The sequence below is a fragment of the Rissa tridactyla genome, chromosome 3 (genome assembly GCF_028500815.1).
Source record: "Rissa tridactyla isolate bRisTri1 chromosome 3, bRisTri1.patW.cur.20221130, whole genome shotgun sequence".
Classification (NCBI taxonomy): domain Eukaryota; kingdom Metazoa; phylum Chordata; class Aves; order Charadriiformes; family Laridae; genus Rissa; species Rissa tridactyla.
Window position 1 is genome coordinate 119323035 of NC_071468.1, and position 27094 is coordinate 119350128.

At 41.7% G+C, this 27094-nt stretch overlaps 2 protein-coding genes across 3 annotated transcripts in view; one reads left to right on the plus strand and one right to left on the minus strand.

Annotated features, from left to right (window-relative positions):
• Positions 1 to 15015, plus strand: part of GCFC2 (GC-rich sequence DNA-binding factor 2) — a 29947-nt gene extending 14932 nt beyond the window's left edge. The window contains exons 7-18 of one of the 2 annotated variants that reach the window (XM_054195369.1): positions 553 to 739; positions 1680 to 1803; positions 3468 to 3546; positions 4742 to 4854; positions 5633 to 5832; positions 6571 to 6724; positions 6994 to 7115; positions 8295 to 8371; positions 9165 to 9231; positions 12300 to 12446; positions 12808 to 12932; positions 13297 to 15015. In XM_054195369.1, the coding sequence (XP_054051344.1) occupies positions 553 to 739; positions 1680 to 1803; positions 3468 to 3546; positions 4742 to 4854; positions 5633 to 5832; positions 6571 to 6724; positions 6994 to 7115; positions 8295 to 8371; positions 9165 to 9231; positions 12300 to 12446; positions 12808 to 12932; positions 13297 to 13411 (1510 nt within the window). In that variant the 3' untranslated portion in view covers positions 13412 to 15015. The remainder of the gene's footprint in view (positions 1 to 552; positions 740 to 1679; positions 1804 to 3467; positions 3547 to 4741; positions 4855 to 5632; positions 5833 to 6570; positions 6725 to 6993; positions 7116 to 8294; positions 8372 to 9164; positions 9232 to 12299; positions 12447 to 12807; positions 12933 to 13296) is intronic. The other variant, XM_054195370.1, reaches the window with a different exon arrangement.
• Positions 15016 to 15444: 429 nt separating this feature from the next.
• Positions 15445 to 19225, minus strand: MRPL19 (mitochondrial ribosomal protein L19). Its single transcript, XM_054195371.1, has 6 exons — positions 19119 to 19225; positions 18800 to 18911; positions 18209 to 18327; positions 17536 to 17670; positions 16550 to 16731; positions 15445 to 15787 (listed from the first exon to the last, which is right to left on the minus strand). Exons 1-6 carry the CDS (start codon positions 19192 to 19194, stop codon positions 15572 to 15574), a joined length of 840 nt encoding a protein of 279 aa, XP_054051346.1. The 5' UTR covers positions 19195 to 19225; the 3' UTR covers positions 15445 to 15571.
• Positions 19226 to 27094: the final 7869 nt, after the last annotated feature.

Here is a 27094-nt window from a genome sequence, read left to right on the forward strand (position 1 = left end):
CATGTGAATGTTCCTGTGTTACCTCTCTATTAATTAGTGACAGCTGTAGACACAGGTTTGTGGGTTTTATCACCTAGTAGGAGCAAGAGTCCTCAGTTGGTTTGTATTTAGTAGTGAGGACATGGTGAATGCTTATAGGTACTGCTATCCACGCATCTTATATTAAACTAGTATCCATGTGCTGACATGAGCTGTAGTTTTCCCCAGATTACGTTGCCTAGAATCCATTTAATGTGATACCACAAAATTTGGCTTTTTATGTTTTTTGGGAAGTGTGGTGTATTGAGGGATTCAGGTAAAATGTCAGTGGTATTTTCAAAACTGGCACCACATAAGTGACATTTGAGTCTCCAAAGCATGATGCTTGTCCACACCCCATACTTCTGCAAATGTTGGCATGGGTAAATCTTCCAATGCTGCTTAGGTCAAATGCAAGTACTATTATTAGTACAGGCAAAGATTTTGTATGTGATTATAATGGGAAAAATGTTTTGGAGTTCATCAGCTGTTAACTTGGCAATGGTTTTAGTTGTCTGGGTTTCTCTTTTCCAGGATAACATCATTGCAGGATGTGCACTGTGCCCACCAGAGGGAGTATGAAAAATACATGAAGGACATTGAAAGTTCAAAGATGGCTGTCCAGGAGTTAGAGAAGTCTTCGGATGCAGCTCAGAATTACAAATTCTACAGGGCCATGAAGACATATGTAGAAAACTTGATCAACTGTTTGAATGAAAAAGTATGTGTATTTTCCTCTTCTTTTTTTTTTTTTTTTAGATGATAAAGGTGCACCCTGTCAAGGAAAGATGAGGGGTTTTTGTTTGGAAATGATGGGGGGCAGCACTCGGTTAAAAAATCGGTTCTATCAGAAATTTGAATGTAACAGGAAACAAAATATAGGGAAAACAAAGCAACCTTTACCTGGAATGATGATCAAGCTAGTATAGGTATACTGACATGAGCTATGATCTTGTCTATGTTCTGTTGGATGAAAACAGAATGTTATTGGAGGGAGTTTTCTGCAGGTCTAGTGCACTGAAGTTGAATGAGGGGCGACGCTTCAATTCACTTTTGGGATCTCTTGAGATGTCTTTATTCAGGATTTCGTAACCTCGTGTTAGGTTTGGGTTGGGCTTGAGTTAACAGAGGTCTGTGAGGATTTGTGTGTGTTATCAGCTGCATCTGTTTCCTGAACTGTAGACCTTCTGTATTTAAAAAGATGAAGACTGGGAGAAGGGGAGGAGCAGCCTAAAGTTTGGCCTCAGTGGAAGTGAACTGCTTTTATCCTCTATAGATAGTGCTATTAAATCTAACTTATGTCACTTAATTGCATCGCAATTGTGAGTTTCTTTATGTAACTGTTCAAAGAGAACAAATGTTACTTAATGAATGCATTTTCTTTAATGGCTAATGTCTCAAAAGCAAACTAAGTGCACCAGTGGTGTGATATGGAACCTTTTGTATGAAGTCTTAGATAGTCCTGTGATGAGCCGCTGGCATTTAGTTTGTGTTTTTCAGTCTACAAAAAAGCCTGAAAAACTCCAGTCACCAGGAATATACTTTTCAGTCTGTAATACTTTGGTTCTAATTTCAGGGCTATACTGAAAACCCATGGGAACTGTTTTTTATTCATTCTTTTTTTATTTTAATGAATTGAAAACCTGTTTGCTACATTTCAGCTGAAGTACATTAATGATCTAGAACTGGCTGTACACGTACTTCTTCAGCAACGAGCCACGAGAGCATTGAAACGAAGGCAAGATGAGCTGAAAAATGAATCTGCTTATATTCAGCATCTGACAAGTTAGTATGGAGTTAGAAGTTATTTTCCTGTTGAAACATTCACTCTTTGGGCAGAAATACACAGTTACTTTTTGGATGAAGTTTTTAATTTTCACCTTTGATCTCCTTTCCCCTTCTCATTGTCAGTAGGTGTGTTCTACTATACCTCTGGTTGCATAGTGAACATAACACAAACAAGTACTCTGTCAATTTTTAGTTCTTTACTTTTTTTTTTATAAATATTGGTGGGAAATTGCTGAGTTGGAGTCAGTTTTCCAGTAGGTCTTAAGTTGCAGAAAGCTTGCCAATGGAGGATTCCGTGAATATATGAAAAAGCAGTGTGTTTACTTGGCAGCATCACTTCTATGTGAGTGTCTTTACGGCTGTGTGTGCTCAGAATGGGGATTTCAAACTAGGAGGGGACATTTCTGTGAAGGGAAGGACATGAAGAAAGAAGCCTCTTTGTGTAAGGGTTTTATCAAACACAAAATCATGTTTTGTGCTTTGATTATTTTTCTTTTGTCACTGTAGGAAAAAGTATTGCAATTTTCTTATGTTGTATTTTCTTTGCGCCCCAATGTATTGTTTGTATGCCATGTGAGTCTTTAGCTGCTGCTGTTTCAAAAAACCCCAAACCCAGCCTCCAAAACCAAACCCTTTAAAACTGTTCAGGCAAAGCTAAGAGCAATACGCTTGGAGCTGCTGGGAACAGATGGAGGCCAGATGCACCAGTTTGTGGTAACTACTAATCATATGGGTTCAGCCTTCTCACTGCACAGGATAAACTGCTGAGGAGAGAGAGCTTGCAGCCTGTACGATTTTGCAAAATGGTGTTGCACACTGACAGGAGGTGTTAAGAAGAAAAGGGTAATGCCATAATAATAGTTGCCATTAAAATGATTTTACTTCCAGCTCATTACAAATGAGACCGTGCTTGCATGTTTAACAGCACTTTTAATTGTTTTTTTAGGTTCCTAGTTGTATTTAATATAATGTAAAGGCTGTTTTTTTCTTATATGATAATAGGTCAGTAGTAATACACTTTTTTGGTGTGTTGTGCACATATCAGCCAGCAAATAGTGCTACAAATGAGTGGCCCAACTAGAAAATGCTTTTACTGCTGTGTTTGGACTCGAGAATCAGAGCAGGGGTGATTGAGGTCACACAGTCAGTGACCACTCAGATAACAGGAGACAGCGGGGAGCTCACTGGTCTTGAAATCTAAGTGCAATGATTTTGAATAGTGTGAATCAGGGATTTAACTTCCATTACTGTGTTGGAAACAAACCTCGAAAGTCATTCTAATTTATGCCATGGTCTCACTTTTGACATACAAATGAAGGTAGATCCCTTGACTCGCCTTTCACGCTGCTAAGAACCTATTGTGGAAGGCACTAACTTCCTTTTCCAGGATTGGGAAGCGGTGAGTGTTGAGTGGAGTGTCATCAAACTCACCTCATCTACTGCTACAAGGGAACAACCACATCTGACTATATGCAGTTAACAAGTAATAGTTACTGTGCATATTTTTGAGACTGTTAAGAGTTTTGATTGGGAGGCTTGATTTTTCTTTAACTGTGTTCCAAGTGAAGAACAACAGAAGGAGAGTTTGTGTTTTCCTCTTGAGAAAATAGGAACTTAAAAATCATACCACTTTATTTTTGGCTGATTCTGTCTTGTGATAGGTGGGAATGACAAACCAACTAATGGCGGTTTGGAAGGTGATGAGAAGACACAGCTTCTGGAAATGTGTGAACATCGAAGGTAGGTATTATGCATACGTACACTTAACTCTAAGGCACTGTACGCTGGCTTTCTGTCATTTATGCAGTGACGAATGTAAACCTGTAGGATTACTAAATGAGGTTATACAAAATAAATAGATGTTTGCTTTCCAAAACTCAAAGCACTTGGAAATCATCTATTTGTTAATGACATTCTCTTCATGTTGATTTGAATCTGATGCTAATAGATCCTGTTATTTTTAAATTAACAAGTCTTAAGTGAGGCTGTTTACAAAACTATATGACAGAAGCTTTTTCTGTCCTGTTGTAATAAATAAAATTATGAACTTATACAGAAATATATTTTGTATTATTGTATAGATAGCAAAAAAAAAAAGTCAGGCAGAATTGTTGCTGCTGGGGGGGGAAGGTGGCAAGTGAAGCAAAGCAATATCTAGCCCCTCCCCTGCTATCAGTGTAGGCCAGATACTACATTTTGGATATTATAGTGTTCAGAGACTGCTACTGAATTTTTTTTTCCGAAGTTATTTGGAGCTTTGAAAGTTTTTCAGTTGCATTGGTGACTCAACTCATAACTGTACTTTGAAGTAGCAAGAACTTTGACATTTTAGTGGATGAAAAATGATATAATAAAAAAATCCACTTGAAGCATTTAACCTTTATGCTAGTTGATGTAAATAACCATGTGAAATTATTTATACATATAATTTTCCTACCATATATTATTTTCCTGTGGCAGAGATGCAAGCTATTGATCATGGCAGTATTTTTATTTTTTTTTTGAGCGCAGCTGGCACTTGGGTGCTATCACAATTCTTATGTGGGTTGCTGCACAAGTGATCCAGGACTGAGAGCTCAGGAGTTTCCTGTGCGCTGCAACTGTCCGAGACAGTGTCCAGTACCATGCTAGATGTTTAGTGTTCCAGGTGGGATGAGTTATTAGCTTCATTAGGGAATGAGGTGAAGTGAAGGTTATTACATGGCTCATAGGGGATATCAGAAATATTTATGTTGGTTCCCAAAGACCCTCCTTCTTCCACAGTTTCTGTGTCCTTATGGTTATACAATTGCTATTGGTCCTTGATTGCATTTCCTTAGGCTGTTGCTCTCACAACTTGCATTTAGTAAACTTTTTGAAGTCTGATTATTTTTCATGAAGCTTCCTTCAGCATACAAGGGGGAGATAACTGATGTGAGTTCATTACAAAATACAGGTCTTGCAGACGGCAAGTGAGAGAGTGTTCAGGAGAAGCTGATCACCATGAAGGCTTGTCAAGTGATGATGAGCTGACTCCGACAGAGGTGGCTGAGTTCCAGAAGAGCAAAGGTTGGTGACAGTCTCACTGTGATGTCCTAGAACAAAATCTCTTTCTGATACTTTTTAATGATTTTGTTTTTGTAGGAAAGGTGAAAGGATACTTCATTTGAATTACATATTAAGTTACATGCTGTAGAAAAGAAATGCATTCAGACAGCTCTAATGAGTTGGGAGGAACAGGTGGATGGCTGTAGTTTTCTTTTAGTATGAGTTACGTTGTGATGGATTACACATGACTTTCAACTAGAAATAAGCTCTTTTACATCATGCCAAAGCTGATCTGGCAGTACTCAGTGCAGTGCTGCGATGTGTTTTGTATAATCAATTTGGTTTTTAAAGATAGAGTGAATGAAAGGGTGTTCATTGAATGAGCATGAACATGAATGAAAGAGGCTGGTGTTTAAATTATCTTGAATCAGTGGATGAAGAGGAGCAGGGAAAGGCATAAAACCTTTTCTCCAAATAACAGCAGAAGGATTTTATGTCTGAAATTTTATCACTGTGGTAAAAAGTTTGAAACATGGTAGTTACATAAATCTGTGGAATAGATCATGAAGAAACTTGCCTTTTTTGGTCTTCTGACTGTATTTTGGGTTTTTTTTGAAACTGGGTTTCACAGGGAGATGGTTTCAAAACCTGTTTCACTGTCAGATGTGTCAAAGATAAATGACAAATGCAATTATCATACAGATACTTCTTATGTCCTGTAGATGCATAAACTCTTCAGCGTATGCCTCAATAAGTTCTGTGATTGTTTTTTTTTATTCCCAATAAATATTATCTGTAGATAACGTTTTAGAGGATAGTAGGAAAATCTTTGAAGATGTTCATGCAGATTTTTGTGACATCAGAAAAATCCTGTTGAAATTCCAGGAATGGAAAGAGAAGTTTCCCGACTCTTACTGTGATGCTTATATCAGTTTCTGCCTGCCTAAGCTATTAAATCCATTGATCAGATTTCAGTTAATAAGCTGGAATCCTCTTGAGGTAGGTGCACCAGCTGATTTTGTTTTATTCAAAAGTTGTGTGTGCGTTTGTGTATTAATATACTGGTGACCCCTGTGCTTCTGGCTATTGCACTGAAGCAGTTGGCTGTAGGCAGTAAAGCCTGTTCCGTTTCCGGAGCGTCTTTGTGAACACGCATTTTCTGCCTTATCTGTCTTTGGTGATACATGGGGGTATTTCTGGCAGCCCAAAATAGGTCTGAGCAGAGGCACACTGTTTTCAGGGATGACTTCTGTATGGGAACTTTAGTGTGGGTTGTAGGGGGCACTCCAGAACCTGGGATAAGTATGTTAACTAGAAGAAGGTCCATTTCTTCTTGTCAAGTCACTTTTTGTATATGAATCACTTTAACATGTATTAATATGAAAAATGAGATGTTTTTTCTATACATAGCACAGTGCATTAGAAATTAATAGAAAGATTCTGTGTTGGTCTCAGAAACTGAAGCATGTGTTTGGAATCTTTACTTTCTCCTTTCCCTGTACCTCTAGCTCCTTTTCAGTACCCCCTGTAAAAAGAATTCTTCTCCTGAGTTCTTTGAAGGCACTTTAATAATTTCACCCTTTTAATTCTAGCTTTAAACTTCATTTTTCTGATTTGCTGGTTTGGCCCACTCAGTGATGAGGGTGTATCTGAAATTAAGTGGGAATCTGTGGTATCATTGGCTGGAGCTTTTCTTGATCCTGACCAGCTGAACAACTAACAGGAATGATCTTTCAGCAGAATTTTACAGAGGTGGAAGAAATGCCCTGGTTCGGCGCTATAGAAGAATTCAGTGATGCCAAAAACATATCCGAAACAAAAAGGGATGATGATCCTGATCAAGAAGTTTTGCCTAGAGTGATTGAAAAAACTGTTCTTCCAAAAATTACAGGTATTCAATATCGTCTTGAAAATATTCACTGCAGCTAGGTAATCAACCCTTAAATAAGCGATGGCTGTCAAATAATTGTAGGTGTATAATGGTGCTCCAAGCTGTAGTGATTACCTAGTTCCACGGAGTAAGGCTCAGGTAGCCTCTTCTCTGAGTGAGAGGTTTTTATACGTTTAGTTTGGCTACATTGTAATGCCTTGAAACTAGAGTGGATAACCACTCGTGTATCATGAATAAAATAAATCCCCCCCCCCCTTTTTTTTTAATAGGGTTTGTAAAGAATGTGTGGGATCCTTTATCTACTTCACAGACAAAGAACCTTGTACAGCTTTGCAAAAACGTGTTGGAAAAACAAGTCCTTTCCAAAACTGAATGCAGTCGAGCAAAAGAGGTAAAAGCTCCTGTGGTACTGGGGAAGGGAGAACTTCATCCACTGTGTGTGCTTTCTGTGCGTGCGCCTATGGGCACTTAGAACACTCTCCTGAAGTTGTTCGGTTCAGATTACTTGTGTGTTTTGTCACTTTATATTAAGAAAATTCAACAGTTAAACTTCCATCTCTCTGATGCTCTTGTCGCTGAAGATGATGGGAGATGGGACACTCTTGAGGCAGGAATTAGCTCCTGTTCCTAGAAGAATCCTACCCGTACTGAGCACGAATCTGATTGCAGATTTAATCTTGCTTCTCTGCAGTAACAATGGTTAGACTTTAGGTTTGCACTTGATTATCTTTCAAAATTTGAGCTTTAAATGCCAGTAATGCTTCAGTGGGCAACTCTTTAAGCTTTTATCTATAAAGCAGGTTTGGAATTTTAAAATTTTAAAATCCCCAAAGGTTAATGGGCTATGAGAAAGACTACTTTGTAATCTTAGCAATCTTTTAATAATTACTTTAACCTACATAGTCACTCTAGCAAACCCTTCTTCAGCCTGATTCTGGTTTTATTCTGATGTAAATCTGGAGGTTTATCTAGTATAGAACTGGTGAAATGTGTGGATGTTTAGACCCTGAGTATGAAAAGAAATACTTCTAAGAAAATGTTTATGGCTTCCAACTGAGCCTTCCAAATGTTGCTGATTTAAAACCATGATACTATTTGTACCGAAAGTAAAGTAATCCAGAATTTAAATAAATTAAAAAAAAAAAAGTGGCAAACTCTGGCACCTAAAAACCTGTTGCCTAAAACCACATACTGTCCTAGCTGTGATGATTTTTTTTTTCTTTACATAGGTTCTCCATAAAAAGCTGTGAAATTCTGTGTTCATAACTTATTTTGTTGTTTATCTATACGGTTTTCCTGCTATCTGGCAAATTAACATGCCTAAAGAGTTCTCACTTAGGAAAATAACTCGATCTTAGAAAAAAATCCAAACCCGATAATTAGAGCTGTGATTTCTCTACTGTTTTTAATATATTCATGGTCTCAGTGTGTAATATATACAAGTGGTAACTGTACTTTGCTCTAATTAGCATATTGCACTTTGAGATGAACAAAACAAATGTTGAAGTTCTTACAAATGTAAGATGAAGTCTTTCTTGTGAGGACGCATTAATAATTCTTTTTTTAATAGGATTTGATGAACACAGTTGTCCTAAGAATGAAGAAGTCTGTAGAGGAAGATGTCTTTATTCCTCTGTATCCTAAAAGGTAGGCTGACACTAGGACTTATTTTTAAACTTTTTTTTATTCCTGCAGATGTAGATGAAATGTTGTATTAACAATTAATACTATTAACTGTATAGGAATCATTTTAATGATTACCATAATCATTAACAGGTAATGGAACAAACATGCCTTCTACTGTTTTATTATGGGAAAGGTTATGGAGCCTTGTTCCTGTTTATGAACTCTTTCTAATAAGAGTAACTCCACTGTCTTATGCGTTTTTGCTCTTGTAACCAAATGCTTTTCTGTCTATGAAGTCCACAGTCTGATTTTTAGGATAGCAACTTAGATCTGAGCACCTGTGTTAGTTTAGGTGGTTGGGTGTCGTGTGCGTGTGTCCCCCAATTCCTCCTGTCGTTCCTAAAATAGGGTTTACATTGTTGATGCTTATGACTGGACACTATTTAAAAGATGGGAATGAGTAGGAATCTGGGAGATGTCGGGTTAAGATGCACCTTGGAGAGAAGCTTTGCTAAAGCTGGTGTAGGATGTTTGGTTCTAAGCAATGATGTTTTGATCTGAATCCATGAAATGTAGATGCAGGTGTTTCCAATTGCTAATTTTATTGGAAATTATTTTGTAGTAGTTTTATTATGTGTTCAAATTGACAGCGGTTTCCCATAGCCCTTATTCTGGTTGTGGCTGTCACTGCTGAAAGAATGTGCCAGAATTAACATTCATCAGTATCTATAAGATCAATTGTCTGTTTATTGTCTTTTAAAGGCAAACAAAAAATAAAACCTTATTTTACCTTTTTTCTTCTTTCCATGTCTAGCATTGTGGAAGACAAATCATCGCTATGTTCAAAATTTCAGGAAAGACGATTTTGGTCAGCTGTTAAGGTAAATATACCTGTGTTTTGTTTTTTTTTTTTTTTTTCTTTGAAATTAATTTTAGTGAAAAAATATTTTTGCAGTCATTCGGGAAATATATCTTCAGGCACTTCTGATTCCTGGGAGATTCATACATTTTTATTAGGGTGGATAACCATTCTTCTCAGTGATGGATATGTTCTCTGTGCAACGTCCATGTGATGATTTAAGAATGAACTATAAATGAACACCCTACTGGTACGTCCTCTGCAGGAGGCTTTGATCTGACCATCTGTTCCTGCTGGTTCATTTTTTCTTTCTTCGAGAGGGTCAGCCAGGCCTGTTGGCCTTACATCGTATTCGTTAGTCACTGTCACCCAACACTACGGGGACAGACAAGTTCTTGTGGGGATCCTGGACAGGATGATGATGACAGTAAGCTGTAGGTGCAATTAAAGCTTTATTTTTTTAACAGAATTTTATGATCAGCCTAGCATAGCATTTTATGATCAGAGTAGCTCGCGATTTTTATAATCAGAATCATTGCAGCACAATTTTATAGGTAGCATAGCACAGAACTTATAGCACAGCTTAGGTTATGGTTCCTAATCACCTGGACCCTCTGCAGATCAGGCTTGCAGTATCAATAATAAAACAGTCGTCATAATCTAGACTTGAAACATGGAATATGAGTCACTCAGTGCTCAGAAGCAGCAGAGGACAGTAGAGGTGTCCCTGGCCACTGGGGGGGTGGGGCTCATGGGTCTCACTGTCCATCAGCAGCTCTGGTGCAGGTTCCCCTTAGGACATGTAACTGTATGATTCTAGAGACAGTGCTCTGTGTGCTGTTACCTTCCCTGTTCTGTGACGGGGTCATCACCACCACCTGGCTGGCTAGTGCCTGGGACCTTCAAGGCTGGTAAGGAGGGGAGTAGTCGGCCTGGCACCAGGAATTCTGAGGCTGACAGGGAGGGGAAGAAGAAATCTGTTTGGCTCGTCTGCTTGGTGCACAGGACCTTCATGGCCTGATTACAAGGGGAAAGGGGGCTAATACGTGACCACCATGGTCACAGAGAATGGCAATTTGCCTTATAAAATGGCATTGGTTAAGCTAACCATTTATTGTAGAATATAATCGCTGTGTATTCATATAAGCACATCCAGATGCTCTTACTTTTGGGGTGCTGAGTTGGGAATTTCTGAATGCCCGTGATTCAGTTCCTACCTAAGAGGTGTTTCCTCCAGGAGTAGATTTGGATTCTTACTGAAGGTGAGGTTTAGATGCATAAAAACCCATTAAAATCCCAGACAATGTTCCTCTTCCCCTGCTATTCGTGATGCTTAGCCCTGCATAGGCTTCATCTTGTCATGATGCAGAGCTTCCTTTGTGTTGAAAAGCCTGGAAAGTTGGATGTGTTGAGGTCTGTTTGGCAAAAGGCTTGCCACCACTGCTCCTGAGGTGAGCTGCTGTGCAGGAATCTGTCATGGACAGATGAAGAGAAAGCAAGAGGAAGCTTAATACTCGGGGGTAAGGACACCTAGCAAAAAACAAGGCAAACTTGGGATTCTGATTCCCACCTTCTAGGACTGTGTTTGTGTTTTCCTGGAAGTCAGACCTGGGTGCTGTTCGTTCTTCGCTGCAGGTTGAAGTTCTCTCAGCTTTTGATTTCAGTCTTTGTTGTCACAGCGGTTGTTTTTGAAGGGGTGGTAGTGGAGAGTAGTTTAAAGTGTTCTTGCTCTGTATATCTGTTGAATAGTTGTCACATCGTTTTGTCTGGAGTGGAGGCGTGAATTCAGTCCCCCCAGTTAAATAGTACTGCAGCTCATCTGTGTTAAACTCTTGGGACCTACTTATACTTAGTATAACTTGTCTGTGCTTGACACTGCTCTGGCCCTGAGACCCACTGCCACTGTGCGGCCCCCCGTTCATGCTGTTAAACTCTGTCTTTCAATACCGGTTGCCATCTTCACAATGATTAGGAATGGCCTCTGTCAACCTATGCCTAGAAATTGTATGGAAGGCTGCTAATTGGCTTGGGTGAGAAGTGAGCCAGGAACTCTTCTAATGCAAAAGTACGGGTGCCGGAAGCCCAGTGTTCGTACCCTGGCATCGCCGAACTTGCCTAGTGTAGATACAGCACGTAGCTCAAAACGTGCTGCTTGTTTACTGTGCTGTGTGCTTCCCCGATTGATGCTGGCCAGTGGAAGCACTTCTTTTTCTTTGATTTAAGTCATAGTTGCTCGCGCAGTTAGATGGAAGTGTCCCATCGGATACTCCGGGGAAACGTGCAAAGCTTTGTGAGTGCTTTTTGACTGGTGACTGTAAAGATAACATGCTGCCTCTCTGAGGGTAAAACACCTTGAGGTTAATGGTTACCTTAAAACCAACCTGTTCTGAGCTAAGGGAAAAAATATTCATGTTCTTACATCAGATTCAGAAATGACAACAGTTATAAGGATTTATAGTGATAGGGGCAACAGGAGAAATCTCTCAGTACCTAATTATACTGAGGTCAAATTAAAAAAAAATATCTTTGTGTTGCAATGAACCGTGGCTGCCAACTTCCCTTGGGTTGTGTAGTCTTATCCTGAGCAGGTGGTGTAACTTTTTTTACTTCTGTCTTGGATTCTCTGAAGGTTCACTTCGAATTGGATGCCACTTGTTCTTTGTCTGTACTGCGTGTAGGGGGAATATCTTAAATATTCTTTCATGCTTTCAGATTTGGCTGGTAGCTCTACTGAGAAAAGAATAAAATGTAGTTGTCTTCTGTACTTGGGCCTGGGCAAATTGTTAATCTACTAGAAGGGTAAAATGCTCTTCCTACCCTTGGGAGGTCATATATACGCATGTTAGGGTACAGTCCATATACACATGTAAAATTAATTATCCTACGTGATAAGCGGATTTACTATATGCAGCTTATTAGTGCTTAACTGACAGTAAGTGTAGGAAGTGTGAATCCTGGGTGTTGAGTGCTTAAATTGGATGGACGTAATATTATCTTTTTAGCTTTATCTTATATAAAACTCGTAATACTGTGTTTTAGCACACCTTCAGCCACCAGGTATACATACTCTCTGTTTCTTCATTCCTGCAGCTGCTCTCCAATGTCCTTCTTTGGGATGGGATTGTACAAGAAGATACAGTCCGTGATTTGGGACTGAGCAAACTGCTGAATCGTTACCTTCTTCTGAACCTCTTGAACACACCACCAGGGCCAGATAATATAGAAAAGTGTAATAAGGTAAAAGATAGCATGTACATTGAAAGAGGGTGTATGCTAAAAGCTAATTTTTTTTTTTATGAAGACGGGTTGAAACCAAAGATAGACTATTTTAAAAACTTAACATTTAAACAACATTTAAAACTTGGTTTTAATTTTTTTTTTAATGACTTTGGTACATAAAAGCATTTTAAAGCATATATTTGTCCATAGGTTCTTAAGAAGAACTGCTTGTAGGGATAATCAATCTTGGTTTCAAAGAAAAAACACACTACTAATAATGACTGAACCTGCCAAGAAGTCCCTGTCAGAAGTGATGTGACTTGGTTGTATAGAAAGACTTTTCTCTTTAAACTCTTCCAAATATTCTTTTTGTGAACAGGTGGTTGCGTGCCTCCCAGAAAGATGGTTCCAAAGTCTTAAAAGCGGATCAACTCTCCCCGAGTTACAGAACTTCTGCCAGCACTTGCTGCGATGTGCCCGTACGCTACACAAGAACAACCACAGGTAGTAGATAAGGCTTTCCTTAGGATTCAAGCACTTCCTTGAATACTTTGTGCTAAATATTTCTTAAATTCCTCAAGTCTCATATGTTTGACACTTTCAAGGGTGTTCTCATTGCATATATACGTTAAAAAAAAAGATGGAGTCCATAATGTAAAGGAGGCTTCTGCAGTTCTAGTGTGATATGGTAGTTTGAGGTGCTAGATGTTGGGTAGTTAGTGATCAGGGTAGCCATGGTCACCTGATGAAAAGTGGCCGAGGAGAGACACCTGGCTCTTCTTAAAATTAATAAACATAAAGTGTACTTAAGTCGGGTACATAAATGTGTTGCTACATGAAAATTTTCTCCTTTTGTTTTCTTTTACAGCAATGAAACAAAAGAAGTTCTTCTCCTGCTGGTGAAAGTCAAAGCTCTGCACATTGTTGAAGACTTCATTGAAGAGCACAAACTTGAACACCTCAAATCGATGATCGGGAAATAGAAATTTTTGAAGCAACATTTTTATTACTGAAACAAACCTGATATTCACACTAGAACAGTTCTAATATGCGGTTTAATTAGTGGGTCGTGCCTACTCAAAGATGTAGTGGTAATCACTGTCTTATTGTTAAATGCTTGAGTTTTTGTGTGTGTGTGTTTTTTTGGTTTTTTTTTTTTTTTTTTTACCAAATGTCTTCTACTGCTGTCTACTCCTAGGTTAAGGAGTCATTTTAGATGCTGCAGTTGTCAAAGTAAAGCGATGGTTTGGGCATTCTAAAACATGTGACATTGCTTTATTGCTTTACCCTTTTTGGAAGGATTCCTGGCAAGATAGAAAATGCCTGTAAAGTTTATCACTGCTAGCTGGTAGACAGCTCTACAAGCCATTTTCAGTATTATGTTGCTGAATGTCACTCTGACTCAGCAGTCATTGAGCTCTTCTAACTTGTGGTCCGCAGTGGCTTTTGATAGGGCTATTGTTAAGTCATCCCTAGTGAAAAGGAATTGGTAACGTTGCAGGGTTTTGACCCTGATCCAGAAACACGGGGAGTCGGTGCGCAGGTGAGGAGTCTCATGGATGTTTATTGATGGTAAATGTGGGTTTGGTGAGGTAAGAAGTAGCAGAAGAGAATGTCTAGGGAAGAGCAAACATAGTGAAGAGTGTCTGACGGGCATAGTTTTGTACCCGAGTGACACAGACTGGAGTTGTCACACATCTTGCTCTATCAGACTTCCACTGACAGACATCTTGGTGACGAGCAGCACGAGAACAACTTCAGTTGCTTTCTAGTCACTGAAGTTCTAAGAGCGTCTTCCTTTGGCTTCCTTACTTCATCATACCCTTATTAGATTTCTTATATTTTATAACTTTGTATATTTGCAATAAATAGTGTTACAGAGCAACGAGGATGCTTTATTGTAGAAACTGCAGTGTATCACAGACCCTGTATGTTTACTTGTGACTGTATTTCTCCAGAATCTTCTGGGACTAGATTTTTAACTCTTTCTTGCAGACTTAATCCCTATGATTTCTTTTATATTTTTTAAGTTAAAAACTATATTTTTGTAAAATATTTTAATTGTAAATACTTTAATCAGTGTTACAGACAAGAGGACTTTTAAAATAATTGTTTATTTTGAAAATAAAGTAAAAATATTTTGCTGTGTTAATGAGAATCCTACATGTCAATTCCTCAAGGGGGAAAGAACGGTATTAGAAGTATGAAAGAAGATTCAGACACCATTAGCCTTCATTCCCTTGAGGCCTTATGTTGCAAATCCTGCTTTCTAATAACTTCTGTTGCTTTTTGTCTCAGAATGCCACCAGTCTGAAGAGCACGATCTCATTGCTTTTCTCTTGTTCTCCTAAAGGTCTCCCTTGAAGCAACCAGCCTCGTGCTATTATAAAAATAGATTTTTCTATCACAACTTAGCTCTGTAGATGTGTCTTTTTGGAAGCAAGATTACTTGCAAGCGTGGGAAAGCAGTTAGGGGGCCCTGAGCACAGCTGTTGTGTGCTTCTACTATGGCAATACTGTTTTATGAAACCAGCTGTCCCAGTATTGAGAACCTGCTCTGACACTTTGTGAGCATTTCATCGTGAACCTTACACTAATTCACGTGATTTGGCTTAAACTGCCTCAGTTCTTCAAAACTGATTTCAGAGCACTTGTATTTGCAGTGTAGTAGTAGATTAGTATTACTGCTCTAACAGAAATGTGGCTTGTTGTTTGTTTTTTTTTTTTTTAGTGGGAAAACTAAACAGCCCTTACTCTGAGGGTGCACGGTTGGCTCAGCCATGGCCACTTCCCTGCTGTAGCCCACTCCTGAAGTCAACCAGTTCTACAGCTGGCCACTACCTACTCTGTAAGGACAGAAGGAACAGAAGTATTTGGAAACAACACCACAACTAACTTGAGTGAGGCAAACCCCTCTTGTTAACTGCAATTTAAAAAAAGGAGGCTTCTCATTTTGGGAAAAGGGGTAAACAGAGCCCACTTTCCTTTCAGGAACAGAAAGTTTGTACACTTCGAATTTTCTGGAAAGGTTAACTTTATTGTGTATCTTGTCTATGTACATGCAAAACTTGACAACTGATAATCCATATGGTAAATTCAAAGTTAATATTATTTTCTCCATTCCTAGACTGCAAAAACCATTATTAATTTTTAAGCCCTTCACTCACTTCTTTCCAGATTTTATCCTCTATTTTTGAAGTATCATACTCTCGCAGCATATCAAACTCTAGCCATGGCTGGCTCCACTTCTGTGCTTCTTTCATTTTCTTTTCAGGCAGATCAAACTTTATTCCTTTTATATTGTATTTTGGCCTTTCCCACCGTTTTGACCAGGGTTTAGGTTTCATTCGTACCTGCAGCTGGGGTGAAAGATTAAAAAAAAAAAAAATTAGAAGGTATGAAGTAATCAGAAGTTTGATTGTGAGCTTCGCAAAAGGCGAGACAACTGCTGCTCTAGCAGCAGGAAAGTAAGGGAAAACAGACCAATTTGTCAGTATGTTAAGGAACTACTACTTACACTGTTAGGAGAAATGCAATTTTTTGTGTCCATGTGAATGTTGTCATAGTATCTTGTAAAACTTTTCAATTAACACTGTCTTGAATTATTACACAGTCCTTAAACTGACCTATGAAGTGAAGTGAACTTATCTCTTGTAGTTCTATTCCTTATTAAGGAAAAAGAAAAGTAGCAAGGAAAGGGAGGAACGATCGCTGTAATTTACTGAGCTACGAGACAACACTCTTTGACAAAGTCTGCTGGTTTCTGGATCTTCTCTGATGCAGATTTTAGCTGACTCTTCCAAATCCTACCTTCTTTCCCTGACACCACCACTCCCAGCTCGGTAACAACAGTTCCATAAGAAACGCTTACCTCTCTGTGGAGTGTTACATAGATGCAAGCAAAGGCCACTACTCCTTGCACGTCTTCTAAATTAACTAAGGATGGTAGATACTTAAATTCTCAACATTCTTTCACTATAGGAATAGCATAAAGACTTGCCTTATTTTGTATACTTTTGTCACCCTGGTAACTAATGTAGCAAAGGCTTCCAGGATATCAGTCAGATATGAAAGTTACCCAAATGATCCTCTACTTTCCCTCCAAAACATGCAGCTCCTACCTTGTTTACAGGAACTTCTTCATGGTCTAAACGAGACATGGGTTTCATATTCACATCGAAAGTGCTATACTCAGGGAGGGCATCTCGCAGGTACATCAGGTTGTCATCCAGCCTCTTTTCCAGCTTCAGAACCTCGATCGCCTGGATTCGAGGATTGTAGAGTTCGTAGCACATTTCAACACCTTAGAGAAAGAAAGTCTGGTTTAATGAATCAAATTCATTAGAAACACTAACACCTTATTGTGATTACTTCAGTGTTATACGCTCCTGTATTATTCAAGAACTGCTTTTTACTTATACAGAGAACTACCACATAGAGCGCTGCACGCACGCGTGATTGCACTCGTGCGTTGTGTCTGCACAGGCAAATGCAGGTTTCTTTTTTGTAAGTCAAATCTTCGATAACAGAATGGCTTAAGAGACAGACATCAAACGGCTTGAATTTGAGGAACATGAGCTTGGGTTTTAAACTTTACTTCCTTTCGGTTACAATGGCTGTTGCCATCTATCTCACTGTATGTGTAGTGTATATAAAGACACCCACCCCTCTCATATTTGCTCTCAGAACATCAGTATTTGCATCTCCCCCCATTTTGTCATAAAACAGAATATGAACCTATTATAAAATCTATTCTTTCTTAAATTGTTCACGTATATGTCCCCAGTTCATGCAAATACAGGGCTCAAACTGGGCTAATATTTACATTTTTACTGCCCAGGCTCAAATATAAGCACAACCATAGTAGATCTAAAAATCACTAAGTATATACACAAAAATTACTAAGCTGTTGCATGGCACACCAGCATCTCTGTGTATAGTTTTAAATTTGCAGTATCTCCTAGTGGGTAGACTCACGATTTCAGTTTAATCTATTGTCATCCTCTCCACAGACTAAATTTCTACACCAAACATCCCATCACGTAGGACGTCAACATCTTTTGCTTACCATTTCTATCTAGCATAATTACTGCAGTTGAAAACCCACCTTGGTCTTCTATAACATTCCGAAGGACAAAGGTAGCGCCAAGTCCTTTGCCTCCTCTTTGAATGCAGATGCCCACAAACCGGCTGGCTTTCTCGTTGGCGTACGGATCTGCAGTAGTAACGGCGAGTACACTGCCTGCCAAAAAAAAAATCAATTAAAATAAATAGACTGTTCAAGTAAATACGTACCAAAATGCAGGAAGAGAGTCAGACAAAATTTTAGGTTAGTTTTGAAAAGGTTTTATTTTCCATGAAAACTGACAGAAACAGAACAAACTTCTAAGATGCCCTGAATTAATATATTAATTAAGTGATTCTGCAGGTTAACTACGAAGCTTCTTCACCTTTATCTTTTACTCTTCGTTATGCAAACTGAATACAAATAATCTAATGTATTTTCCTTCCTTGAGATTTACTGGTAAACCACATGCTACGGCGTCAGGATTTAAAAAACACACAAGAAACACATTACTATTATACTTTTAATGGAAACTGGATGTAAATACGAATTTAAAATACTAAGAAGTATGTACAGAAACACATACTAGTTGATCTAACACACCTGATACTGTGCTGTTCTGTGATATTCTCTACAACACGAAAACACACCTTTTATCACCTCACCCTACAAAAAATACTGATAAAATTAGGAAAGTTCTACTGCCGTTACTGACCAACATAGAACTCTGGGATGTTGAAGACTTTCCGCCTCTGTATCATATCCTTTCTTTCTATATAAAATTTAAGAGGATCTGTTCTCCCTCTGGGAGGTATAAATTCAGGGCTCAAGAACCTGTAAGAAAATACAAACTTTTGTAAGTGTAAAAGCAAAAGCATTTTGCAGCTCCACCTCACAAACAGTAATGTACACACTTACAGTTGATCTCAAGGTCTAAGTCAAAGGCAGACACAGGACCCATGTCCCCGTCACCTTTTGCATACTGAAGAGATGCATGACTTTAACAGATGAAAACCTCACACATCAACCCCAAATCTGCAAAAATCTTCACTGCTGTACATTTCTGTCCCTGTTCCACTGCTTTCAGGAACTCTAAAACACTGTTATTGTGCACTGTATCTAGAATACTGTTAGAACACAGTATTTTTAAGGGTTTTTTAAGCACATATCAACATAAATTACCTTAGGTAGAACTTGGCAAATACTTTTTGTGCAATAACGCCTTGGAGCTTTAAGGAGGCGCTCACGCAACTACCAGCCTGCCAGCAGACCTGACCACACTGCGACAAGCACCGGGACACCTCACCTCCTCTCCTCTCTCTGCTTCTGCTTGTCAATAATGACGGGCTTTGGAGGTGGCTGAAATTTTTCCGGCTTCCCATCGCTGCTAACTCGATAGCCCGAGGAAGAAAAGCACCCTGTAAAAATAAATTAATTTTAAACCCCCCTGTGCCTTCAAGCCGAACTGTCCCCGGCAGATCCCACCCCCGCAAAGCAGGCCCGGGGCAACCGCTCCGCCCCGGTCTCCGGACAAACAAGCCGGGGCGCGCTGAGGGATAGCGGGCAGGCGGAGGGCGCCGGGCTGAAGGGGGATAAGTGGGATGAGGGACAAGGGCGGTCCTCACGGCCAGGCAGGGCGGCGAAGCCCACCGCCCCCGCGGGGGCACAGCGCGGCACCAGCCTCCCGCAGGCGGCTGCCATGGCGACTGCGGCCACTTCCGTCCCGCCGGCGCATGCGCGCAGCGCCGCTACGGCCAGCGCACAGGGACAAAGTAGCCCCAAGCGCGAAGCTATGGCTGGCAGTGCGGCCTTCCCGGCTCTGCAGGGCCCGCCTCGGCTCCTGGGGGGCTTCTCCATGCCAGAACCCGGCTGTGGGGCGGCCCGCTTCATACCTGAGGAAGGGGCCCTGGCCTGCCCTGCTGGAGGGTCCGTGGGGCTGTGGCTGGTCCCTGCCTCAGTGGTGGGCCCCTGCTCTGAGGGAGACCCCGAATGGCACCAGGCTGCTGTGTCTGCCCCCTCCCAGGGTGGGGGCGGCTGGCAGGGAGGGTGGTCGGTTGGTCCTGGAGCCAGGTGCCCCTTCAAGGGCGGGAGGAAACAAATGGCAGAATCACAGAATGGTTTGGGTCGGAAGGGACTTCTGGAGATCATCCAGTTCGACCTCCCTGCTGAAGCAGAGCGGGTTCAGATCAAACCTTGAGATCAAACAAAATGGCTCGTTTCAAGCCCATCCCTCAAAGAGATTTCGTGTGGGGGAGAAGCACCCAAAAGGAGGTCGAGAGAGCATGCCCAGCCCTAAGGCAGACGTGGAAGGGGAGAGTGACAGGCGCTGTGGCCTTGGGCTGCAAAGCTGGATCTTCCAGGGTGTTTCTGGGCTCATCAGGGGTGGGATTACAGGGCGGGCACGTTTGTGGGAGCTCCTTGGGACATCAGGGGGTTCCGCAACAGTTTATCAACGCTGACTTTGCTGCACAAAAGTGGTTATGTGGTTTCCAGAAACACACTCGTGCATGTTTTCATGATAGAAGGCCTCAGCTAATAATTTTTATCTGGGCCATTGTTAGCTCTATCCATAATTCAGATAACCTGCAGTCCTAGTGATTTCACCATGGTTGGTTCAGAAATTATATACATTGGTATTATTGAGCTACTTTTAATATGTTTGTTTCAGTCAAATTTCCTCAGGTGTCAGTAACAGTCTGGATTCAATTAAGCGGCTACGCAGGCAGGAGAGAGGCAAAGTTTAAATGCAGAGTGCAAAGCTATTAAATAACACCCCGCTGTTCAAACTTTGCAGAGATTCACTTCAAAATATGCCTGACCTCATCAACTAATTAGATAAATCATGTTGTCTGTGATGTTCCCCCAGCCCCTTTTATTGGTGGCAGCTTTATAGCCTGCCTGAGCCCTGCATTAACGAGAGTTATTTTATAATTTATGATCACCTGTGTGGTCTCTTAACTATGCTTTAGAAGATGATAGGGTGTGCAGAAGACAAGTCACGGTTTTTCTTGATAATCTGCCGATCTAACACAAAGTGAGTTAATAATCAGGACACGGATGGGACAGAAGAGGGCACTCTGACCCTTAAAATACAGAAAAATCGCCACCAACACTGAGCACACCACTTGAAGCAAGGATTCCTTCTCAAGATTATTCGTTTTTTAAGCTTTTGTCGCTACCTCACACTATTAAAAAGGCAGAAGAATATATCTCAGGGGGGGTTAAGGAATAGAGGGGTAGTTCCAATAGTTTAATAGAGATCCCAAAACAGCTATAAGGAGGTGTGTGGGTTACAACTTGGAAAACTGCAGATTCCTGCCTCACAACTGTCTTTAAAGAGGAGAATTGGATGCTTCAGTGTAAGGGAGCCATTTCTAACTCCTTGGCTGACCGCTGTTGATTGCAGCCTAACAAGACCATGTCGACAGCCTGATACTGCATCAAGCACAGGCATTTCCAAAGTACTGTAAGTGAACTTCCCTTCACTTGAGGTTACCTGCAGGGCCCTGCACCCTGTGTCTGGTTCCAGTGTGGCCTGCTGAGACGCCCTGACATCAAGGCACCACTGATTTTTGTGGCTAAGCCATTCAGGTGTACCCCAGCTTTCCATTTCTAATGAGCACAAGTGCAGGTTATGAAGGTTGAATTGCAGACAGGTGTTTCCTTAGGTTCATCTGTTGTACTGTGTGACCTTCTTACTCGTGGTGGACCTCCACTTCTTGGGTCTCTTTTTTCAGGGACAGCTTGAGTTCAAAATACAGGTTCAAGGGACTCAATTTGAATTTATTTGCTGAGCAGGTCAGACAGAGTAGAGGAAGGGCTGCCTTCCTAATTTTTTTGTTTATATAACACAATCTATGAAAATATGGATCACTTTACAATCGCAGGAGTTAATAATTTCTGTAAAATGCTTCTAGGAGTAGGATGAAATTCATAAAGGCATCACTGTGCTCAGGTGATCTGGCAAAGATTAAACAGAGTTTGGGACTTCTCTGAATTACTTCTGTTTGAGTTTAGCATATTTCTAGTTCCCCCTGTCAGGTCCTGGGGAAGTTCACCTGTGGTTCCTTACTGCTACTATAAAAAAATTATTTGTGGTTGCTTGCCCAGCTTGAATTACAGCCCCCTATTACTAAGTGTGTGTCTTCCTCTCAGGTAGTCATGGTCAACTCAGTCTTTAAGTTCTTTTTGATAAGAAGTTTTGGCCAAATCTACCCTGGAGGAGCAGGGGTGTCCCATGGAGCACACTGTAGGAGCGTTTCCACAATGCCTAGGCAGCTGTGACTCAATTTAGGGATGCTGTGCCCTCAAGTGTTTTTTTGTTCCTACCAAAATGCACTGTGATTCCCTGTCTGGATGTTCGAGTTTCCTTAGGAAGAAAACCCAGACAGGTAGAAAACAGTGCTTAGCTTGATCCCCTCTCGTCTATGGAAGTAGGATGGGGACAAGGTCTTCCATTAAACTTGTTACTGTCATGGAAGTCTCTTCCAGTTGTTCAATATCCTTCTTGAACTGTTTGTTTCAAAACTGAACATGACAGTTCAGGAGTGCTCACAGTCATCCCAAATCAGAGACAGGATAGCTCATAGTCATCAGCTGTGTTTATACCCAGTACTGAGGTAGGCCCTTTGGCCACAGCATGCATTGAGAGTTCGGGTTCACTCGATTATCCAGCTGGACATGCTTCCACCTCCAGCCTATTTCAAAATGAAATCTCTTTTGGCATGGATGTTTCAGTGACCTGTCTTATGTTTGTGTCCTTGCAGATGTATCAATAAAGACAACGTATTCTCTCTCAGGTCGCCTGTATAATGATCCCTCTTGGACCTATGTAGAAACACACTTCCTTGCCAAAGATTTCAACGAAATGATGGTTCTGCTCATTAGAGGAAAAACCACAGATATTTAGGGACTACCCTGGGATGAAGGACACCTGCCTTGTGTTTTGCTCCACCCTTTCTTTGTGACTCTGAGCCATTCATTTTTGGTTTATGTGCTGTAAGCAAAGCCTGAAGAACAGACCTTCTCAGATCATATGCTGCTTTTGGCTAGATAGGGAAGGGTTATGTATATGTTTCTGATGTAGAGGTGCCCAACAGACTGTACTGGTCTTGGCTCAGAACGAGTTCAGAGACAGTTATTTGAGGTCTAGGACACATCTGGGTTTGTATGATGCTGAATGTGAGTTAGGAAACCCCAAAACTTATTAGCAGCATTGGGTCAAGGCTCTTACTCTGAGTTGTGTGAACATCGGCAGGCTGCTTCCTGGCTCCAGCTGACCTGCCTACCTACATCTGACACGTGCTGTCTGGATTTAACCTGCTTCTGTCCCCACGAGGCCAGGGACACGGTGCTTCAGTCCCAGCACAGATACATTCATCAGTCTCTGCAGCACCAGGATGAAGGCTGTCAATAACACTTTCTGAAATAGTCTGTATTGCAGTCTGAAATCCCAGAGATTTCTTCTAAACACCTGAGGCCACGTTGCAGCAGCCCCAACACAGCTGTCTGTGGAGTGTCAGAGGGTGTGAAGAAGGGAGGGAATTTTCATGTTGCCTGAGGGAATTTGCATGGTCTTTTTAGAGGAAACACAGTAAATGGTGGTAACACCTGCTGTTATTGTCTCTAAACAGAAAGAGCTGTCTACAAGGGGCTGAGCTGCTCTGGAGATGTCGTCTATTGTGCATTCAGGGTTGAGAAGAGGCAGCTGGTTGTCCCCAGATTACAAAAGAAATGGGGCTGGCTCATGGAGGGTCTTCCCCACCTTTTCCTCTCTGCATGTGCAGAAAACACATATGGTCATCTCCTTCACGTGAGACGAAGTGAGTGAGCACTGTCTCAATACAGACTTCAAGGCTTGGCACAGTTTGGTGTCGGTTGGATTTGAAAATGGAAACATTGCTTTTGATAATTCACTTTTAAAACCTTACTTTGGCATTTTTTACCTCAGGAGTGAAGCTCCTTCCCTGCCATTTATGCAACAATGTGGCAGAAATGCATCTCTCGTCCTCTCATCTGTGTTTCGTTGGTTTCTACGGTTGCAAGACCAGGTGCAGAGCCTGGAAGTGATCCCTGCTCACAGAGGCATCACCCAAATGTCAGAGTGGGAGGAAGAAAGGTTAAAGGGTCAATCTCCTCAAATGTTCAATATGTCCTTATTGCTAGGAGATGCTGAGCTGTTATCTGGCACTTCTGAGGGTCTCCTGAGCTGCTTTTCCAGCAGAGAAATGGAGGCCGCAGGAAGCTAACTGGAAGGACACAGACAGACTCTGTGGTGTGGAGCAGTTCCACTGCTTCGTGGCTTCCATGGTGATGTCTTCCCAAGAGAAGCGGCCCAGAATCTGCTTTTTTCCTAGCTAAATTGTGGCCTTTGCAGAGCAACTGTCAAGTCATTCATAGTTGCTGTAGCCTTACCAGTGTCTGATAAAGCAGACATAGCTCCCTTCAGACTGAGGGGTCACGTATATCACATAGTCCAGGAATATCTGAGTCCTTCAGGCTCTCTTGCAAAACCATGTCAGCATGGGCACAAGGTAGTGCCTGGATTCCTCTGTGTCCTGTTTATCCCAGGTACCAAAACAGCTCTATAAACTGCTCTAGAAAGGTTTGAGTATAGTGGATTTTATTAGAGTGTTTAAAGAATCTGATGTCAGCTCTAGTCCTTCTGGAAACTTCCCTTTAATGAGACATGAGTTGTGGGTTAGCTTAAGGTGAGTTGACCCTGCTGAAACTTAATAATCAAAGATATCCCAAAATGTTGCTTAAAATAACCTAAGGTGTCAGACCCTTCTGGCTTGAACAGCTGTTCGTTAAGGTGGCCATCAGGCATCCTCAATTACATTTTTTACCTTACTGTAGAGCAAGCAAAGAGGAGAGGGAGAACTGTTCTTCAGACACAGCATCCTAGCACTGAACTTGGAGAAGTGATGGACTGGAAAATCCTCAGCTCATTCTGTCAAAACACCCCCAGGCCTCATTCATTTTGGAGCCACGCGTGGTTAACCCTGTGAGACCAACTGCATGTTCTCTCCTTTGCGTGCAGTTGCTGGAGAAGCGATCACATCTGCTCCCCTGAGCCTGAGGCTCCTGGAGGGCCTCTGGCAATGGGCAGGGCTTCCATGGCACATCACCAGTGTGTTCATGCACACCTATTTTCTTCCGTTTCCTTTCCCCTTTGTTGTGCTACAGCCCTGAAGGATAAATTGTTATTGTATAACCTTTATGGGAGAAGGAAAAAAAACAGGTGCCAATGATTTCTATCAGGGTGCAGGTCATTCATGAAATATGAACTGGTTTGTTGGCAGCTTTGCCAATGCCTCAGTAGATACTGGCTCTATTTTCAGAGTCAGAAGTATCTTTAAATTCCTCTTGGAATCTGTGTTGTCTTCAGATCACTGAGAATTTAAGATGCGACTGGCTTTGCAGTTCCTCTTGGGGTTTTGGCTCTTGGATGTGTCCCCACTCAGTATAGAGTTCCCTGTGGGCTGCCTGGCACCCTTGCAGGTTACAGAAGGGACAGCAACCCTGGCTTATTGCAGTATTCATGAAACACTCAATTCTCCTAATTTTCCAATTCAGAAAGACATTTTTAAGAGGAATTAAATCTAATGTGGAAGCCATTGTTGAAATGCATCTGAAGTAGACACCAATAGTCTGTGTAGAAGACAGGTATAGTGTTGCTTCGGAGTTAAATGCATGAGACATTATCATCCCTGAAAGACAGGGACTGAAAGAGCAAAGAGACTCCCACTGTAAGAGAAGATCAGGTTTGGGACCACCTGAGGAACCTGAACATACCTCAGCCTATGGGACCTGACGAGATGCATCCCAGAGTCCTGAGGGAACTGGCTAACATAGTTGCCAAGCCACTCTCCGTGATATTTGGAATGTCATGGCAGTCAGGTGAAGTCCCTGGTGGCTGGAGAAAGGGAAACATTGCACCCATTTTAAAAAGGGGTAGAAAGGAGGACCCTGGGAACTACCGACCTGTCAACCTCACCTCTGTACCTGGGAAGATCATGGAACAGATCCTCCTAGAAGCTGTGCTAAGGCACATGGAGGATAGGGAGGTGATTTGAGACAGCCAGCATGGCTTCACCAAGGGCAAGTCCTGCCTGACCAACCCTGTGGCCTTCTATGGTGGAGTCACTACATCAGTGGACAAGGGCAAAGCTACGGATGTAATCTATCTGGACTTCTGTAAGGCCTTTGATATGGTCCCCCACAACATCCTTCTCTCTAAATTGGAGAGATATGGATTTGATGGGTGGACTGTTCGGTGGATGAGGAATTAGTTGGATGGTCGTATCCAAATGGTGGTGGTCGATGGCTCAATGTCCAGATGGAGATTGGTGACAAGTGGTATCCATTAAAGGTCTGTATTGGGACCAGTACTGTTCTTCAATCAATCAATCTTCTGTCAAAACACGCCCCAATCATCTTCATCAATGACATAGACAGTGGGATCGAGTGCACCCTCAGCAAGTTTGTAAATGATGCCAAGCTGAGTGGTGCAGTTGACACACCTGAGGGATGGGATGCCATCCAGAGGGACCTGAACAAGCTTGAGAAGTGGGCTCATGTGAACCTCATGAGGTTCAACAAGGCCAAGTGCAGGGTCCTGCACCTGGGTTGCTCGTATCAATACAGGCTGGGGAACAAAGGGATTGAGAGCATCCCTGCCAAGAAGGACTCCCAAGTACTCCCAAGGACTCTGGGCACTTGCAGCCCAGAAGGTCAGCTGTATCCTGGGCTGTATCAAAAGCAGCGTGGCCAGCAGGTCAAGGGAGGTGATTCTGCCTCTGTGCTCTGCTCTGGTGAGACCCCACCTGGAGTCCTGCGTCCAGCTCTGGAGCCCTCAGCACAGGAAAGACATGGACCTGTTGGGGCAGCTCCAGAGAAGGGAAAGGGCCATGAAAATGATCAGAGGGCTGGAGCACCTCTGCTGTGAGGACAGGCTGAGAGAGTTGGGGTTATTCAGCCTGGAGAAGAGAAGGCTCCAGGGAGACCTTATTGCGGCCTTTCAGTACTTAAAGGGGGCCTACAGGAAAGACAGGGAGAAACTTTTTAGCAGTGCCTGCAATGAAAGGACAAGGGATAATGGCTTTAAACTAAAAGAGGGAAGATTTAGACTAGATATGAGGAAGAAATTTTTTACAATGAGGGTGGTGAAACTCTGGCCCAGGTTGCCCAGAGAGGTGGTAGATGCTCCATCCCTGGAAACATTCAAGGTCAGGTCGGACGGGGCTTTGAGCAACCTGACCTAATTGAAGATGTCCCTGCTCATTGCAGGGGGATTGGACTAGATGACCTTTAAAGTCCCTTCCAACCCAAACTATTCTATGATTATGAGTTTGGAGGGGGATGAAGAGTGTGTGACAAAGTAAGATTAAGTTTGGTAATTGGTGCCAGAGGCTTTTCCCTTAGGGAGTAAATTCTTGCATCCTCTCAAGTGCTGTATGGGTCCAGATGCCAAGGAGTGGCTGTGTCCCTGAGTTTCCATAGTGTCAGTGATGGAGGGTGAGTCTCTGGAGCCATCTTACAGAAAGTCATCAAACAAGTAACTCATTGACCAGTCCAGGCAGCTCCTTCAGTACTTACA